Raw genomic sequence first — 19,898 nt, forward strand, 5'->3', positions numbered from 1 at the left:
TGTTTATGCTTTGACACCTGACAAGCTTGTCAGAAGTCTGAACTTCTAACATAATGCTACTTTCAAATATGGGCCTGACATTATGCCAGAATGCATGTAGCAGCAGCAGACCACCATCTTAATATTGTCATTTTTATGTATTCTGCATATAGCCAGAAGTTAAAACTCCACAACATACCTCATTCTCATAAGAGTTATAAATTTCTTTCAATAAAAGCTACAGCTTCTTAGTCTGGCTATTATAGCTACAGACAGCTCTTATACCAGATCCTAATTATACTGAGTCTGAATAACAGAAAAAAATTACACAGTATTTTGAGGGAGCCTGTGTTTATACACTTCATTAAGGAGCCAATCTCAACCAAAAACCCAGTATTAAGGGACCAGTGATAACATTACATAATGACTATGCGAGAAAATAACTTCACATTTTGAAATACTATAGATCATGAAGTAGCCTCCAAAACAAATATTCATTTCTAAAATGTTCCTGCTTTCAGAGCACAGAGAAATTTTTTGATTATATCAGGTGTGTCACAATGCCAACTAGTAGGTTTAGTGGCTTAAGAAAAAGCATTAAACAAGTTCCTATCACTCATACCTTGTCCAATTAAAACAAAATCAAAGCTTATTTACAAAGAACACGTACTCCTAAAACTAGCAGCCAAATCACCCCAAAAAACAATGACCAAAACAAAAAAAGCCAGGTAAGAATTTTGGTAGTCTGAACTGTGGGTTCAAATTATGTCACCATCTTATTCTGAAATGCAGAGCACTACTCAAGTTTGACATACCACTTAGGCATGGGAGGTTGGTAAAACTGAGTCTGAAGATTCACATAAAATTTTATCAGGCCCCAAAGATTCTAGCTATGAGTGGTTTCAGTAGACTAAAAAATAAAAATATTTACTTTTATATAAAGTTTCAGGCCCTTAGATTTCTTATTCCACAGAGTGTGACCGTATGTAACTTGATCAGACCACATTAAGACTTCAAGAAAATGAAAAGGTAGGGACGGGAATGTTTTTAAAACATCTCTTTGATAATGTGATGTATTTCCTTGGTGCACTCTAACATCTAGAATGTTTTATTAAAGTGACAGTGCCAGAAACCCCTAACATACCTACAGAACTAAGTTCCTTAAGTTTTACTGTTGAAGACTAATTTTCGATTAACCCGAGAATTAAAATGAACATTTTTGAAAAATTACAGGTAAGTTCCATTCCAAAAATCTATGATATACACAAAACATCTTGCTTACAAAACAGCCAAAGCAGGGAGCGACTATTAATATTAATTGCAAAAAACATTCACTTTATAAAGTGATTCACTACGGCACTTGTTGAAACAACTGGGATCACAAAATTTTGATTAATGCCTTTTCCAGGAAACAGCCAGTTCAAAATTAGAGCTCACCTCTGTCTAGATTCAGTACGTTAAAGAGAAGAAATAAAATGGGTGCATATGAAGAAAGAGTCAAAGCAAATGACAAAAATCACCACCATAATAGTACAGGCTAATAAATGAAGGAATCAAGAGACAGTTTCATTAATTAATATATTTTCTGCATTATAGTTAACATATGTACTTTCTTCGTGTCACCTTATTTTCCGTTATGTATTGATATTTTGTTATATTCAGACATGAGTACATTTCAACAGTCTTTTGCAATAAATATCATAAAATAATAGAGATTCGCATAATAAATATTCTTTACAATAAAAAAGTTTAACAGACTTTTGTCTTAAAAATAGTCAGAATTCAACTTTGTGATTTATACATAAAATATACAAAAAGCACCACAATTTGTGGTTAAGGCGATGAAAACACACACAAAAAAATTAGAATTACTCAGCTGTTAACTCACCAAGGGACCAAAAGGACCATTAAGGGGCCAAGATCACTTTAGGCAGCATAATTCTGTGACACCTATAGATCGATCAGCTATAAATATCAACTTCAGTTACCCAAGTGCCCTCAATGATGAGAAATTTGGTAAAAAGTGTGGGGTGTGGAAGGAAGGCAGTTGAATCCTTCACAAATATGAAAGCCAGAATAAAGATGAGCAAGATACAACCAATATATCTCCAATGTGAAGATTTACATTGTAAAGCAAATCTAAGATTACATACGAAAGAAAAATACCTGGCATCTGCAGAATAAGAAATTGAGGAGAGAGAACTTTGGGGGCAAGTAAAGGGCAGTGGTTAAAGGAAAAATTTTTATGTTATAACAAAAATATATCCCCCACGCTTCTTGAGGGTCCAATGCTAATGAAGATAGCCCTAACTGGAGACAGACTTAATACCATAGCTTATTTAAGCAATAAAAATGTCGCTTCTTTAAAAATCATTTTCCCTGCTCCCAGAGTACCCAATCAAAAACAGCTCTAAATCACTGTAGAGTGACTGGGTAGGTGTCTAGCTAGGTATGTTCACATATACAACAATTCTGAAAAGCTGCTTGCAGAACAAAAAGGCTACACAAAAGCCCACTAGCTCTCAATACCCTCTTCAGTGGATGGCAGAGGCTCTTGCTGTAAGTGGGAACCAGGTGCAGTTTCACAGTCCACTCTTACTGAAGATCATCCGTTTGAGAAGAGTAAGATCCATGAGTCAAACCTTGGGAACAGGGGAAGAAAGGCGGGAAAATTGTAAAGAAAATAAAACCAGTATCTAATAGAATCTTTTTAAGAGCCACAGCTTGAAAGCCAGAAGTTCAGGAGGTCCAACCCACTTCCAAAAATCATGATGGTTTACCCTGACCCCTGGAGGGGCAGCTCTCCAGCTTACAATAAACAGTGTTGGAGTTCTTACATCTGCAGCCTGGGCGATGGATCCAGTCATAACACCCCCTGCACAGTTTCAGGCATCCCTTAGCAGGAGGATAACAGAGTAAGCAAGGCAAAAATAGAGACATGGCTCCCATACACAGGTACCTAGAGCAGCAGTGTGACTGTGAACAGGAGCAAGGATTATCCGAGTAAGAATCCCCTTCATCATCATTGGAGCAGTGGTAGAAGATGCCCTTGACTAAGCACATGCAGGTTCCGTATTCCACCATGCTCTCAGCAGAGCAAAGGCACTGACGATTGCAGGCCAAACAAGAGGGCAGGGTCCTGGGAGCTGTGCATTCTCCACACTTGCACTTCCCACACTGTTCACAAATAAACTTGTGCTGTGTCAGGTCCTCTTTCAAGGAACCCTTCAAGTCATCCACAATCAGCTGCTTGGGCTGGGTCCGGATTGCCCTCTCGGATCTATTCCCAGGGACTGGTCTGGTTGGTGGTGACCTTCCTAACAGTCCCTGTTCTGAAGAGGCACTGCTGTTGCTCCCAGAACTGGCTGCACTTCCAGTGCTGGTCGATCTGCTCAAAATGGGGCCTCTGGCATTACTTGAGAGTCCTGCATGTCCCAGGTGGCTTGTAGGTCTATGCTCATAGTTATTATTCACATTGATCGGTATGATTTCATGAGTCCTTTCATGCTTTTCTTGTCTTGGTGCTGTTCGAGGAGCAGGTCTTTTCACCACAGATGGCCCTTCCGTGTACTCATTACTGCCTCTGATGGCCTTGATCTGGTCTAAAGACAAAATAGCAGCAGGCTGAATTTCTCTCTCATAGTCTAACCTCTGACGGCTATCCAATGTAGGCTGCTGGATCACAACTAATGAACTGCCACTGCCATGTTGATTTTGGGGATCCATGTGTAGTGATCTCGAATTCTGGCAATCAGTAGAAACCTGGCATGCATCTGAAATCCTAAAAGGAAACCAAAGATGAAAAAAAAAAAAAAAAAACAGAGAAAGAAAATAAATGACAGGAAGCATTTTTTTTGGGGGGGGGGGAAATCCTGTCAAGTCACAAATTGCCTAAACCACCTGGTAATGATCTCCTTCATCAGCGGATTACAATGATGCTGGGGTCCTGGCCAGGGTCCAATTCCAAGAGGCTGAGGACCACATCATAGAAAAAGAATGCAAGCAGGAGACCCCATGCCATAAAAATCAAAAGTTTTTTTTCAACTTCCAAAAGGCAGAATCAAGAAGTATTGTCTTCCTGTTTGTGAATCTAACAAATAATTAAAATGGGGTATGCCCTTCTAGGGAATATTGAGTGTAGGCCCTGGAATAGCTTTCATCTAGAGAAAGCTCAGCATTAGCTCACTGGTATTTTCCATAAAAGAAAATATCCACTTTTTAAAAAATTAAGAATGGCTTTGATGCTTCTGCCTTTCTGTTGTTTGCTGTTACAAGCATTAGATTGATAATAAGGAAACTAGTCGAGGTATACTGCACGCGTTAAAAAAAAAAAAAATCCAGGAGACTGCAAATAAAATGGAATCTCAAAATAAGAGGGCATTTTCCACAGAAACCAGGATCTTAAGGCTTGCTCATTACTCATCTACAAGATGCAAAAGTGAATATAGAGAACAGTTCTCAGGGTCTTATAGCTCTGAAGCACGCACACAAAACTCAGCGCACAACGCTGTGATGTTAAAAAGCATTGATATCTGAAATCATGAAAGGATTATTTTAAAGTTTAAATGAAGGGCTCACTCACATAACAAGATAACTTTCGTGCACAAGTATCAGGCCTTTAAAGTAGTATGGAGAAATCCTGGCCATTTTAATTGCCTGCATTTCCTCTCATTTTAAAATCTGTCTTTACAGGACAGATCTGGATTTTCAAAAGCACTGCCAAATCTGAATCAACGTACTTCTTGTCGTCAGTACAGTAAAATCCTGATTAAAATAAGCATCTCCGATGTGTCCACACCAAGAGTAAGTTACTTCTAATTTATGATGCACTCTTCACACACACACACACACACACACACTCCAAAACACTGAATTTCCATTTTCAATTAACAGCAAGCCAGAATATTTCTCACACAGACTCCTCCTGACGTCCACAGATCCATTCCAATTCAAGAACGAGAAGAAGAAGAAATAAAAAAAAAAAAAAAGTCCATTCTCAACTACCACTCTGGAGCCAGAAACCCCAGCCTCAGGCATAAGGCTGCGAGACGTCCGTTCCAGCATTAACTGGGCTGAAAGCCGACAGATCCAGCCTTGCACGTTGACGTCCCGGAGTCCCGACCCTCGTCCTCGCAGCCGAGACCCCCGCCCCCCGCCCCGGGTCCCACTGTACCTTCTCCGAGCTAGAGCAGGACCGCCCTGCCGACCCGCCGGGTCTAGCGCCGCAATCCGGGGCTGCGAGCACAGCCCGAGCCTCGGCACACGCAGACCTCATCCCTCCTTGCAAAGCGCTCGCAGCCGGGCGCTCGCGGGGCGGAGCATCCCGAGGCACGCGGGCAGATCCCACACGCCCAGGAGCACGGAGCCTACGGGGAGCGGGGCGAGGGCGCCGGGCGCATCCTGGACGCTGCGCTTCACGCGATCGTGGTACCCGAGTCCGTGGAGGCCCCCGGCCAGGGAGACCGCGCGGCGCGTCGGGTGTGAGGCGGGGCGGCCCGTGCCCCGCGGCGCCGGCGCCCGGTGCGTCCCCGGCAACCTGCGCCGCCCGCGGGGACGGGCCTCGGCGGCCGCTACCTTCGCGGCTGCGCCCTCCCGGGAGCCCCGGGCGCTTCCAGCCCGCCCCGGCGCGCGCGCCGCCCAAGGCCTCCTCCGGAGCGTGGCGGGCCCCCGGGGCTGCGCGGGCGCCGAGCTCGCCCGTGGAGGAGCGGGCAGGCTCCCCTGTGCTGCGGCGCCGCCAGCTGCCGCGGCGGAGCTGCGCCCTCTGCACCCGAGCGCAGGGGAGCGGCGAATAAATAGTTGACGGAGAGGAAGGAAAAGGAAAAAGTTATGAATGAAAACAAGTTCTCGCTCGCTCCCTCTCTCCGGGCAGGGCAGGAGGAGGGGAGGAGGCTGAGGTTACCATTACCTCAGGAGGGCGGACTTCCCGTTTTTAAAGCGGCAGCGCCCTCCCCTCCCCTCCCCTCCCCTCCCCTCGCCCCGCCAAACGCGGAGGAAGGCGCGGCGGGCTCGGGCGCAGCCTGGTTCTGTGCAGGGGTCAGCGCGGACGGCGGGGGGGCTCCGGGGCTCCCCGCCTGCCCCCGCCCCCCCCGCCGCGTCCGCGCCCACAGCCCGCCCGGGAGCCCGCCGCCGGCGCGAGGCAGCTCCTCGGAGGCAACACCCCCCGAGGCGCCCCGAGTCCCGCTTGGGCGCGGAGGCGTCCCTTCAAGGGGACTGGCCGCGAGCCCCGGGGCCCGCACCTGCCGCGCGGCGCCCGCGCCCGCGCCCGCCCCCGCCCCCCGCCGGCGCCCGGAGGCCGCGGGACACTCACCTCGGCCGGAGCGGCGCGACCCGCATCAGGCGCGGCGGGGAGGACGCGAGGCCGGGCCAACCCCCCTCCCGGCTGCGGGGGACACTCCTGCGGACCCCCCTCCCGCCGCGCGGCGCGGGCGCATCCACCTCGGGCTTCTCCCGCAGCCCCTTCCCGCGAGCCGGGGGGGGAGAGAAAGAACAGGAAGGGGAAAAAAGGTCCCCTGCGAGAGGGCTCTCGAGTCTCAGAAAACGGCAGAGACCAGCGCGCGGGCCGGGCCCCCGGGGCACGCGGTGCTCTGCGACAGTCCTCCCTCGGGTCCGAGCGCTCCCCGCGGCCGAGGAAGGAGGCGGCCCCCCGACGACTGAAAAGCCCACGTCACGGGCGTTCGAGACTCCGCGGCGCCGGGGACGGGGCTCGAACCGGCGTCTCCGGGCGCCTCGCGGAACCAAGCAGGCCCGGCGCGGCCCGGGAGCGCACGCCCGCGAGGCTGGGGCTGCGGCTCCCCCGGGGGGCGGGGTGCGGGGGATATTCTGGGTTTTTTTGTTTTGTTTTGTCTTGCTTTTTAGCCCCGCTGTTTTAGGGGTGGCGGTGAAGGGTGCGAGGTTGGGGGGGATTCCTCCCAAGGGAAGAGGCGGGGCGTCGTCTTTCGTGCACCCCCCCCCCCCCCCGCGCAGGTCGAGGCACTTTCCCGATCCCGCGCGCTGGGCAAGTGGGGGGCACAGCGGCCCCCGGGACTCTGGTCCTGGCGGGTCCGCCTCTCCCGGGCAGCGCGCGCTCCCAGTCCTCCGACCCTCCGGTTCCACGGCCGGAACGCCTGCTCCCGAGGATCGGCGATTGGAAAACAAAACACAACAGCACATTAATTTCCCTTTCTTTGCAGGCAGCGGGACGCGCCGCGCGGGCGGCGGGGAGCGGGGAGCCGGGAGCGGGGAGCGGGGAGCGGGGTGGGCTGCCCGCCAGCTCGCCCGCCCGCCCGCCCGCCCGCCGCCCGCCGCCCGCAGCCCCGCTGCCATGTGCTGGCTGTTGCTGCTCGCAGTGATTGACAGGCCGGCGCACAGTCGGCGTGTCAGCAGCGAACCAAAGTAACATGCAGTCTTGCACGTTTTGCCGAAGTGCTTTTGCCCCTTGGAATGCCAGGAGTTCAAACAACGTTCAAGCAACGCCTCTGCGCATTGGAAATCAATACACAGGGGACGGGAAATTCAGGTTTTAAACAATCGCTCCGCTCGGGATTCGGTCGCCAACAATGCCTAAACCAACATGTACTGGTCCACACACCGAGTGCCAGCCCCTCTTCGGCAAAAACCACCCTGTTTTTCACACAACCGACCGTTTCAGACTTCAGACTTGTTCGGATAAGGAAAAAAAAAAGAAAAAGAAAAGAAAAGAAAAGGATCCTACTTTTTCCTCTTAGCGGTAGCGTTTACTTTTTTAAAGAGCATTCGTTTTAGCACTGGGAATGCTACTGGTAATTTGAAATGCAACCAGTAATCTTAGATCTAAAGCGAGTTCAAAGAAATGTTCAGTTCCTTGCAAAAGCCAGCATTTCTCACCTAAGCTTTCCTAAAATACCTACGGAATGAAAGGAAGGAAACAGTTCTTACCTAACGCAAAGATTGGAAATTGCTTTTCAGGCACATTTACAGCGACTGTAGCTGTTCCTTATCCAGGGTAAGGAGCTCTGTCTGCTGCTATCACTCTGCAAACCACTGCGTGCCTTACAGAGCAATCCCACTCCAGCTCCGCAGAATTTCAGCTCGCCTCCACCTCCACCTCCACTCCAGGACACGCCTCCAGTGATATCATATGTCAATCATTCGGGCTGCCTGAAAACCTGGAACAGGATTTCTCCAACTGTCGTTTCCTCTCTCGTGCATCTGTACCAACTTGGAAATGTTGCCCTGTACACTCGTGGGTGATAAACATCCTCTAAAAATTGGAGATGGCCTCTAAAGACCCTACAAGTGCAGTTTGTCACAGAAGAACCCTTTAAATTTCGTCATCAGTCTCAGTCAAAGGATTGGCGGACACTGTCTTTAAGGTTGAATTAGAAAATAGTTTTGAGGAATAAAAGAAGATAAAAAAAAAGTCGTATGCCAAGCCAACACTTCTGATCAGCTAGAGAGAAAATGTATATTGATATTAAGAAGATGATAATGTAACGTTACAGTTACTATTTAAAGCCAAATTCAGAATGTGTGAAATGTGAAAGTTCAAAAGGCGACACTCCTTACTGCAAATGTATATAACGTTACCTCATAAAGGTGAAATTTCCTGCTGTAGATTTTATAGTAAGTGCTCTACCTTGTCTTGTGATATAATTTCCTAAAAATCGAATTTAAAAATCCCAACTTCCTTCAATTTTGTAATTGATTTCCATAATTTTGAAAAAAAAAAAAACCTGCAACCAACTCATTTATTTTTAAAAATCAGCCAACTGGAAATCAATTAAAATAGAAATAATTTACCAAGAAGTTTTATAATTCTTAATGATATGTGTTGTGTTACTGGGGGGAAAAAGTATTTTAATCAGTAGGAAACTCACCTTTTGTTTTCTTACAAATTATGGGATTTTAGACATTTATTATAAAAATTGTGTACTTTATGCTGCAGTGAGGAGAACTATATGTGAAAGTTAAGGCTCCACAGAGCCTTTTAAAAGATACCTAAAAAGCAAAAATATATATAGTAAGTAGAGAAGTATTTTTTCCAGGTACTAGATATAAGTAGCTTAGTCTTTGACAAAATAAGGCAAACAAAACAAAACTCCAGAATCTAAACCATGTATAAATTTAGGTATGGGAATTTTCAATGCTTAAGCTCCTTCTTTACTATAACAAATGATTCTGTTGAAACTAGTGTTTTCTAGACTTTCAATGTTTGAGCACTTTAAAACATTAAAGTTGTATTTGGATTAACCTCTTTTGGAAGCTAGGGCATTGCTAAGACCATCAACAAGAAGAAAGCATCCCTAGAAAATAACATAAAACAAGAATGAAGCAAAAAAAAAAAAAAAAAAAAAAAAAAAAGAATGAGGCCAAAAGGCTACATATTCACTCTTACTATAAACCCAAAAAATAGGGTAAAAGGATAAAATCAATTTTGTAGATATTTTCTTTTTTCTTAGATCTCATATTTTGGGATGCAATGAAGTTTAACCAATGATGCATAGGTTTCTTGGCCATTATGAATGGACTTGGAATAGTCAAATCAGAGATAGAATATCATATCAGAGCATTCTGTTTGGTTCTTCAAAGTTGTCTTCTCAGCTATCACCACAATTTTAGGATGAGAGGTCAGTTCACCAATATGATAAAACCAGGAGAGGGAGCACTGAACACTACTTCCATAATCCTACTAAAATATAGTTGAAAGATTTCTGTTACAAATAAGCTTCAAACTCTTTCAACCACAGATGTATTGAATTACAATCTGTGTGATTAAGTATTTTTGAATTACAATAATAAATTAAATCTGTGAAGTTTTATCTATAACACCATCATCATGGGTCATGTTCTATTTAGAAATCAAGAAACCACATTGACCAATGACCCTTTACATCATTTAGCAATAAAATACATCAATATGTTTTTCAATATTAGGTTACAAATAAATATAGATATTGTCTTGCCACCTTGATCTAGAAGACATTTAATAAAATCTTTTGATTGCCTACAACTCAGAAGACTTGGTAAAAATTCTAAACTTTTAGCTTAAAATAGACCTTGTTCTTTATTTAGTAGGTTTAATTTCAGTTTGCCTTAGCTAGAAATGGATAAGGGGAGCATGAAATTTTCCTGGAAAGGAAAAACAATGTAAATATGCATGGGAAAATCTTACGATAATTTTCAGTTCAAAATTAAGATATGTCTAAAAGAATAAAATCAATTTTGTGAAGAATAAGGTGGAATGAAGAGTGACCCCTGATGTGTTGTTCACTTTCGTGTAAAAACAAGAATAGCCATCTCTTCTGCTGATTTGATTTTTGAAAAAAGAATAAATAAAATGAAAAAACAATCTGGTAACTCCTCACAACTGCTAGTGATTTAAAAAAAAAAAAAAAAGAGTATAGTACTGAGAAGCTTAACTTACTCATTTATCTACTTTATTTGCCAAAGTAGCAGAAACATAATGTGTTCCAAGCTCTGGAAAAATAATACCTTATTAATTCTCCCTATGTTTCTGTGAATTCATGGTAAAAAGTATAATCTTTTATCTTGTTGAGAAACAAAATAATCACATAAGTTGGTAAAATAGCTTATAAGTATCTAATAAATTAATGAAGAATCAAGAATGGAAGTAAGTCTGTACTTTCCTTTTAGGGCAATAGTCACTATATTACTATACTTCCCAAGAAAAGCTGGCAAGGATAGGCCATTTTATTTTCAGTTTCCTTTTGTAAACAGTCTTTGTAGTTGACAGAAATAGACCAACCTATTCTGTAAATTTTCCATAAACATTCTCTTTATTTTCATAAGCTTAATTCTCATCCTTCTGCCCTATTTGAAACACAAATGTTCCGTATTGGTTTCAAATTCTGGAAGTGGGCAAATCAAACAATACATTGAGTAAATTGCACTGAATGATTTGTAGAGTTTCTGTCCACTCTATAATTCTACAACTAATCATTTATGTACTTTGTCACAAGTGATTCTATTTTTCTTCAAGTTGTAAGAAAAAAAAAAAAGAAATGTACATGGAAGGGCTCTGAATTGCCCTCTATTCCTTAAGTGTCATATGCCTTTACAGAGAATCAAAGTGACAAGAGTTCAGACAAACTGCATCACTACTATATATCAAAGATTTTACTAACTAAATCCACATGGTAAGGTTGTATAAGGAAACATCTTGCCCTAGTACAAAACAGTCTTCATTTCTTATCTAGCCAATTGAAGAATAAATCCTCTCTTCTATCCTCCTCCTTAATATTAATTGTTCCTTCTGAGCCTTAACTTGTTCTTCTTTTTCACAAGAAAACAAAATTAGCCATCCCTTCTACTGATTTGACTTCTGAATGCCCTCATTATAAATAGATCACATAGTATAATCTTTGATTTAGCAAAAGTTAGCAATCTCTCATTTCCATAACGATTTACTGCTATCTTCATCTTCAGAGACAAATGTTTAAGAATGTAGGTTAATTTAAACCTGTAACTGCCCCCAAAGATAGAACAGCAAGGAAACAATATCATGTTTTCATTAAAACAAAAACAACGTAAAACATCTCCAGGGGCTTACCTACTATAATCTTTATTTCCTATACTGAAAAAAGAAAAAACTTACAAGATTTTTTTTAAAAGACTTTATGCTTAGAGTTTTCTTTGATTTGCAATTCTCTTGGAGCATTTTAAATAATTCCATGTAAAAAAAAAATTCATGTGTTAATAATAATTGATAGGCCACACGTATTGAAAATCTGAATTTTTACTATATCATTCTTCTATATTATGGTCTATAACTTTAGCTAACTTGCCATATTTGTCCATAATGTCCCTATGTCAAATACTACAAGTATGAAGACGGCATGGTATTGAGAAAAGAGTAACTGATGCAGGGGTCAGATGATAGGAAGTTCAGGTCCCAGCTTTGCCACATTCTAGCTTGGTGATCTACACTTAATTTTTCTTAGTCTACTTTTTCATCAATAACCTGAAGTTAATAACAATCCTTCACTTTCCCAAATTGTAGCGCTACTGTGGACTCAAGGTATATGCAGTGCTTTCTAAGCTTTATAGCTCTGCATAAATTCTGTGAGTTAGCATTGCCTTAAACACACTGTATGATGAAGAAATGTTTCAAGTCCTCTTTCTAGGTGCTTTATCCCTAAATAATGAATTTATTTATAATTGTTTCAAGTTAATTCAGTTTTACTTTTGTTTTCCTAAGGCTCACCTCGGGTTTAAATAATTGTATTTCTGTGTGTGTGTGTGTGTGTGTGTGTGCGCGTGCATGTGTGTTAACTGGGATTTTGGAGCAGCTGTTAATAATTTCAGATTAAGAAACTAAATGAACCTTGATCACTTTAACATTTATCTGGAGTTTTTAATTATTTATATTTTACTTCTAGTTAAGATAAAGTTCATTGCAAATAAAATCTCTTCTATGAAATTTGTAAACTCGGTGATCATTCAGATTAAATAAAGCAAATATATATATATATTTTTAAATAGCTGGATAACATTTAAACATTGAAAATAGAAGGGTAAAAAAGCAGATATCCTTCTACATATTTTCATACTCTTGCTTCTTTTTGATAATGTTAATTTTGATACTATGTATGGCAGATATGGTAACAGATAATTTCTGTCAATTACCAAAGTACTATATGAATCTAATGTTTGTACTAATTTTTAAAATTGATAGCAAAGAGGTATGTCATCCAGCCAGGGCATTTCAATGAACAGTTAACAACAAAAAAACCTGTGAAGCGCCACCTATTGTTGGAAAGAAGTCATTTCAAATTTCAATTAAAACTAGAAAATGCGTTAGTCTAGAAATTGGAGTCATCAATTTATATTGATCAGTCTTTTGTAGTCTTTTTTTTCCCTTAAGTTACAACATTGTGTTATGATTTAGGGTACCAGTTTTCAATAAAACTGCAAAAAATGCATTATATACATTGGGTGCTTTTTTGAAGAATCTAATAAAAGACAAAAAAAAAAAAGACACTGCACCTATCTGAAGTTACAATATCAATGGAGAAGATAATAAAGTAATGATATTGACTTTTAATCAACATATACACCCAAAAATGTTTTCCCACTCAAAGTGGTTACTTAGAAATGGTATATCTTCTTACAGCAATGCCACAATTGGATAAATCTTTCTTTAAAATCCTTAATTACAAATAGCATCTGGGCCTACACATCACATTCTTTTAAATAAGCTCAATCTTGTATATCAATACTGTATATGGTATAGTGTATATATTACAAGTAATATCAATATTAGAAAAATATTTCCCTTCTGAAGATGGATTTGGACTTTGTTAACCCATAAATCAATAGGAGCCAGTGTATTAAGATGAGTGCTCAAGCTGACTAAAAGTCTAAGAAGAAAAACAACCTACCTAAATAAAAATAACAAAACTGTTCAAAAATCTTAGAGGATCACTTGCTCCCATGGGGAGAATCAAGAGTGAAAGGAAGTAGTTATTTATGTTAACACATAACATAAATTTGTACTGTTATAAAATATAAGGTATTACTAATTATAGGAAGAACTTGAATCTCTCTCTTTTAAAGATTTGATTTATTTATTTGACACAAAGAGAGAGCACAAACAAGGGGAGCAGGAGAGGGAGAAGCAGGCTCCCTGCTCCTTGTTCAACAGGGAGCTGGATATGAGACTCGATCCCAGGATCCCAGGACCTGAGCCAAAGGCAGATGCTTAACCAACTAAGTCACCCAGGCGCCCCTTAAATCTCATTCTAGAATAAGTAGTATTCACAGGAGAGGAAGAGAAAAAGATAACCTATCTTTAGGGCACGGCAGAAGGAAACACCAGAAGGAGAAAATAGGCAATAGGCAAATGATCACAACGTTTTACAAGACTGGCATGACTGAAAGGAAGGCTTCTTTTATAAAAGCATAACTGTCCAAATTGGAAAAGTAAGGTAAGGACCAATTACAGAGGGATTTTAATGCCACAGTGACGATTTGGATTTGATCTTGAGGAAATCAAGAGCGAAGGAGTTACATCTTCCTAAAATATTCGTCTATGTGGATTGCAGCAAGAAAAGACTGGTGTCAGATAACTGCCTTAGAGATGAGTACAGTAATCTAATGAGTGGTAACCAGAACTTGGATCAGGGTGGCAGTGGGAAAAGAGGAGAAAGGGCCAGATCTAACTTCAAATGAAGAGTCATTACATGCCTAATTGTTAAATGACATGATAGCAAAAAGACTGAAGATTTGCCCACAGGGTTTAACAAAACCTTAAAGAATGCTAAAATACACCCAATTTGGTCACTTACACTAAGGACACTTACTTTGAAAATAAACCAGTCACGGGGCACCTACTTGGCTCAGTTGGTGATGTGACTCTTGATTTCGGGGTCATGAGTTCAAGCTCCACACTGGGTATAGACCTTACTTAGTACATAGAGTAGAATAAACCAGTCTTACAAGGATACTTGAGCACATAAAGTTTATAGAATTTCCCCAATGTTGTGAACCTTCAAAGTGAAGGTTCATAAGGTTCTCCTGTTTCAGTGCCTGCAGAACATGGAAATACACTCAGCCCTTGATGCAATACTGCCTTCTTTTTCTTGCTGCTTATTTCATGGGTTCTCATCCCCCTTTGATCAGGTTTTGGCTCTAACCTTCAGACACCTGTAGTTCCTACAAGTGTTTCATTGAGTGGTTAACAAACAACTTAAACTGCCCCTTTATTTCCAGTCTTTGTCATGATTCATACCAAGAAATGCATAGGTTAAAAACCTAAAAAAAAAAAAAAAAAAAAAAAGAAAAAAAGTGAAGGAATTCAGAATTCATAAAAAAAGTTAGAGATGTATTATGTAATCATCTCTTACATTTTCTTCTGTTCAATTTTGAAAGAAATAGGAAGAAAAAGACTTTCAGGGAGAAACGTATTCATAAGAGATCACTAATGTTTATAACTATAATTGACCAACCCAAGGAGTAAGATGTTGAATGTATTATCCTGCTATTTCAGAGACATCAATCAGTATGCTTGCTCCATTATAGAATTAATCAATTAGGGCACAGGAGAGATTACTGAAAAATTATCCCAAGTCAGGAAATTGTGTAAATGCTGGAGAAACAATCCATGAAAGGTCTCAAATTTATATTTATAGAATGATCTCAAATTTTATTTATAAAAAATTGAGATCAAATACTAATAACAGCCAGTTAGAGATGCTATTGTGATTTTTTAAAAACACTGAAAACTTTATAACTCACTGTCAAACTGTATGCAATAAATAAGTCTTGAACTTCCCTTCCCTGCAAGACCATTTTAGTTTATGCATTCATTCAGCAACTATGTATTAGTGCTGTGCTAAGTGCTGGTGATGCAAAGATGACAACAAATACCTAGAGAAGCCCTAGCAGTCCCAGTCTCTACTATGTGACTGTGCCCCACAGTTGATTGGATTATGGTGGGCTCAGGACTTAAACACAGTCGGAAAAAAAAAAAAAGAAGAAAGAATGCACTGGTCCAGTCTGATAATTATGGAGAGAGTAAGGCAGTTATTTTATGACATAAAGCTACAAAGTCATGAAGAAAAAGGCAACAAAGGACCATGGGTAAATAAAACTTACAAGCAAATGCATGTTATTAGGTAACAATAACCAAAATACCACATCTAATCAAATCTAAGATGTCATGACTTGTATGATATGCTTTTATTTTACGGACCACTATGAAAGAAAAAATGCTGCAGGTTAATCTAAGGCATGATGCGGTCTTATCATTAGAATTTTCTTTTGTATTTATTGAAAGGGCTTTTATTTTATCTTATTTTATTTCAAGGCATCCTTACTTTTTTATTTTTTAAATTTTTTATTGGTGTTCAATTTGCCAACATATAGAATAACACCCAGTGATCATCCCATCAAGTGTCCCCCTCGGTACCTGTCACAGTCACCCCCACCCCCCATCCACCTCCCTTTCTACCACCCCTTGTTCGTTTCCCAGAGTTAGGAGTCTCTCATGTTCTGTCTCCCTTTCTGATATTTCTGAAAGGGCTTTTAATGTTGATTTATACATAGATTTTTGTCATATATCATTCTTGTGCACACATGGAAACGAAATATATGCAAAATAAGTAGATTAGGGTTGCTAAAACTTCCTCGCAGTCAAATTCTTCTGAATCACTTTTGACTCGGTCATCAGTGCTAGTGTTTTTTATACAACATAATGCTCTGGCCATCAAGAACATTGGCAGCAGTTCTTAAAAGATGCAACAATTCTTAAAAGGGCACCCCACCATTATTGTGAGGATGTCTTCTAAGCCACTAACACTTACTCTGCAAGTTTGGATACCGGAGCATTTTTAAAATCTTATCACAAATGCCAGTAGAAGGTTTTCAGACAATAGCCAGAACTCATAGCCTTGCCTCAAATGGTCCTTTAAATAGTTTCCCCATCAAACATGGAGAGGTTGCAGTTGTCGAGTCATGCAGCCAGGAATAACAACCAAGTTTACACCTGGGTGGGTAGGCAATAACTACTTCATGACTTAATTCCTGTCTGGTAGACGGTAATTATACGATGCAAGCAAATTTCAGAAGTATTAAAATGTGGATGAAAATCTGCCTCCCGGAATTGATGAAATGCAGTGCCTAGCATTTTATCTTTACAGTAATCTTGTGCTTTCCTTATCTAACCTTTGTACATATGATGCACAAAGAGGTTTAGTATTTTCCCCAAGATTACATAGTTGACAAGGAGCAGGACAAGGATTTGAACCCATGTATATAGAGGGTGAGGAAGTTAGTTGGTAGACAGAAAAGGAGACAGAAAAAGCTGAATTGTAATAACAGGGCATTTCATCGAACTATTGATGTTTTCAAAGCTCCTTGGCTCTTAAGGCAGTGCAGTTATACTGGGGGTTCTTTTCCTGGATTCCCATGAGATCTCATGATTGGGGCAGCCTGACTCAGTATCTGCTTTTTACAACCAATAATTCTAATAAATATAAGCATGGATATATACCTGGGAGAATTGGGAATGTTATACAAAGGCACACTGAGCTTAGATTCGTTGGATAGGAGACAAAACTGAGGTGGGAGGGAGGGGAGAAAACAGAGAGAAGACATTCTAGAAGAGCTAAATGTGTGTGCAAAAGTACAAAGGGCAAGATAACCAGGGAATATCCTAAGGAATTCAACGTTGTTAAAGCAGAAAGTAAAGAGGTGGAAAAGGTTAAGAGAAGTCTGAGTAGCCAAGAAGGGGTCAGGAAACATGGGGACACTGTGCCATGTAAAGTAACTGCATGCTATCCTATAAAAGAGCGGGTCTCAAACTCATTTTAGATGTGACCTATTTTTTCAAAAATAATGCTATATGAAACTCCAAAATACATAAGGGATATGGGGTGCTGCACTAAAGAAGGAAGGACGGAGTGGGGGAAGAGGACTCTCCAAAGGCAGCTCCACACAACACAGCTTTAAATCCATTTCTCAAGCTAAAAATTCATGACCAGAGGAGTTACATGAGAAAGATCATCTTGTCCGTAGTAAAGAGGATGGAGGGGCAGAGTAGATCATTGCTCTTGGTCACTAGGAATCCATCACAACCATCTAGGGAAGAAACTGAGAAGTGGGGAATGCCACATCTTCCTCAGGGTTAGACTGCAAGAGAAGTTTAGGTAAAGAGGGCTTTCTCATATAAGGACAGCAGATGAGGACAGAAAACAAAGTACAATTAGCTAAACACAAAGTGGAATTGGAGGGGCATCTGGGTGGCTCAGAGGTGGAGCATCTGCCTTTGGCTCAGGTCGTAGTCCCAGGATCCTGGGATCCAGTCCCGCATCAGGCTTCCTGCAGGGATCCTGCTTCTCCCTCTGCCTGTGTCTCTCTGCCTCTCTGTGTGTCTCATGAAAAGATAAAGAAAATCTTAAAAAAAAAAAAAAAAAAAGTGGAAGTGGAAGAACACAGATGATGGAAGATGTCTTTTTCTTTTTCTGTGAATGTTTTCTGATGGGTTTAAATAATGAGAAGAAATGCATATATGTTTGTTTTCTGCTGTATTGTTATAAAATTATGATAATCCATAATATTTTATAGATTATGCCTATAAGTTTATTGTGTGACAGTCCTTTGCTATGAATTTGATAGGCATCATCTCTTTTAATCCATACAAAAATCATATTAGTTAAGTATTATGATTTATAGAGGAAGATGCTGATGCTCTAAGAGATTAAATAATGTACCCAAAACAAGTACCCAACTTGCAAGTGGCAAGGCTGAGATTTATAGATAGATTTGTTTGACTGTGGAACACCAGCTCTTTAGTTAATTATTTAAAAACCTTCCAAAAACTTTAAATACTAATATTCCACTGATACTATATTACAATTTACTTAAGTATTCCAGTTCCAAATTTTAAAAAGAAAAGTACAAATTTCCATAGTGCTGAATCTCAACTCTGATAATCAAGATATCATAAAGCTGATTTTCACTATCTTGCCTGATGCCACTCCCACAATCCTGCTTGCTATAGGAGTGGAAACAATCACATCTTTGGCAATAGCAAATTTCTCACAAAAATGGCACCTATCTGAGGCTTTGGCTCCTCTGGTTTTCCCTATATACCTATTTCTTTTGCCTTGCCCATCATAGGGACTTTGTACCTGTGAGGTAAATCATAAGCACAACTCACACATCTGAAGATATCTTATTCCTATTTAGGGCCCATTGTACACATGTGCATCTTAGTGGCTAAAATACTGTTCTTAAGGTCCCAAATTTAACATTGAATTCAATACTATTTTTGTGATACCTAATACAGGAAATAATCAGGTTTCTTTTTTTTTTTTTAAGATTTTATTTATTTATTCATGAGAGACAGAGAGAGAGAGAGAGAGAGAGAGGCAGAGAGACACAGGCAGAGGGAGAAGCAGGCCCCATGCAGGGAGCCCGATGTGGGAGTTGATCCTGGAACTCCAGGATCACACCCTGGGCCTAAGGCAGGCACTAAACCACTAGCCACCCAGGGATTCCCAACAATCAGGTTTCAATCAAGAGATACATAGAAGTGAAAAAGAAAAGGGTTCGTTCTTTCCTTTATTAACCTATACTCCCGACACACACATACACACACATTAGGTGTAAGAAACAGGACAACATTGATAATCAGGTACAGGATACACGGTTCCTAGGTAGTTGATAGTTGATATGAAACCAAAATCAGAAATAAGTGAAAAGTACCTGAGTATGGGATACAATTCCTGAAGTGATTTCAGACCATTAATTTGCTAGCCCTCTTATCATTTAATAGATATAACCAAGAGAGCATTATATATATATAAAAACATGATAATTATGAACTGCTTAAAAAAAATCTTTTCCACATGGCACTAAAATATATGAGAAATTTGTGTTTTTTCTGACCAAGAGATGCATTATATAAGCCCTTTCTCTTGTGCCATGCCACTATTGTTGTCTTTATGAAGATCACTATGAAGATAGTGATCAAAGAAATGAAGTATTCAGCATCCTCCATAAATTAGATCTCTCCTCTCCCATCTTTCATTGCCTACATTCTGACCAAAGCAAAATCATTAAGCATTCAGAACCATGGCACTAGCCTTGAAATGTTTTATATGGTTTGTCAAAAGCAAGAAGTATTTCCTACCTCTAAGGGATTTATGTTGAATAAAAAGACTGTACCAAGTAAAATGTTTATTAAAATGAAGAAAAAGCAAATGTCAGGAGATGTTTTTTAAGAGTGTGTGGTTTTACTTTTTAAACCAAAGCATTTACATCTTATTCAAGTTTACCTTTAATTTTATACAGAAAATGTCACTAATACAGTGTGGACTAGCATTCTTGCCACATTTTCTTTCCTTCTGATACATGTGAGTCTGTGTGGTCACATGCACTCTGGGGTTTTGGGTTTGCAGATGAAGAAAGCGAGGGAAGGAAAGAAGAGAGAAAAAGAA

General features: G+C 40.7%; 1 protein-coding gene across 3 annotated transcripts; it reads right to left on the minus strand.

Moving 5' to 3' along the window:
- Positions 1–1,543: 1,543 nt before the first annotated feature.
- On the minus strand, positions 1,544–8,207 carry SPRY1 (sprouty RTK signaling antagonist 1). Of its 3 annotated transcripts, XM_072788487.1 has the most exons (3): positions 7,873–8,040; positions 2,939–3,760; positions 1,544–2,621 (listed from the first exon to the last, which is right to left on the minus strand). In XM_072788487.1, exons 2-3 carry the CDS (start codon positions 3,703–3,705, stop codon positions 2,585–2,587), a joined length of 804 nt encoding a protein of 267 aa, XP_072644588.1. In that variant the 5' UTR covers positions 3,706–3,760; positions 7,873–8,040; the 3' UTR covers positions 1,544–2,584. The 3 variants fall into 3 exon arrangements, with proteins under 3 accessions (XP_072644588.1, XP_072644586.1, XP_072644587.1); XM_072788485.1 differs by having other exon boundaries at positions 1,544–3,760; positions 7,873–8,207; XM_072788486.1 differs by lacking the exon at positions 7,873–8,040 and adding an exon at positions 5,153–5,447 and having other exon boundaries at positions 1,544–3,760.
- Between the last annotated feature and the right edge of the window lie 11,691 nt (positions 8,208–19,898).

Source organism: Canis lupus, chromosome 20 (assembly GCF_048164855.1).
Source record: "Canis lupus baileyi chromosome 20, mCanLup2.hap1, whole genome shotgun sequence".
Classification (NCBI taxonomy): domain Eukaryota; kingdom Metazoa; phylum Chordata; class Mammalia; order Carnivora; family Canidae; genus Canis; species Canis lupus.

Excerpts from the sequence above, each read along its gene's own strand:
- SPRY1 (XM_072788485.1), bottom strand. The coding sequence starts at position 3,705 with ATGGATCCCCAAAATCAACATGGCAGTGGCAGTTCATTAGTTGTGATC.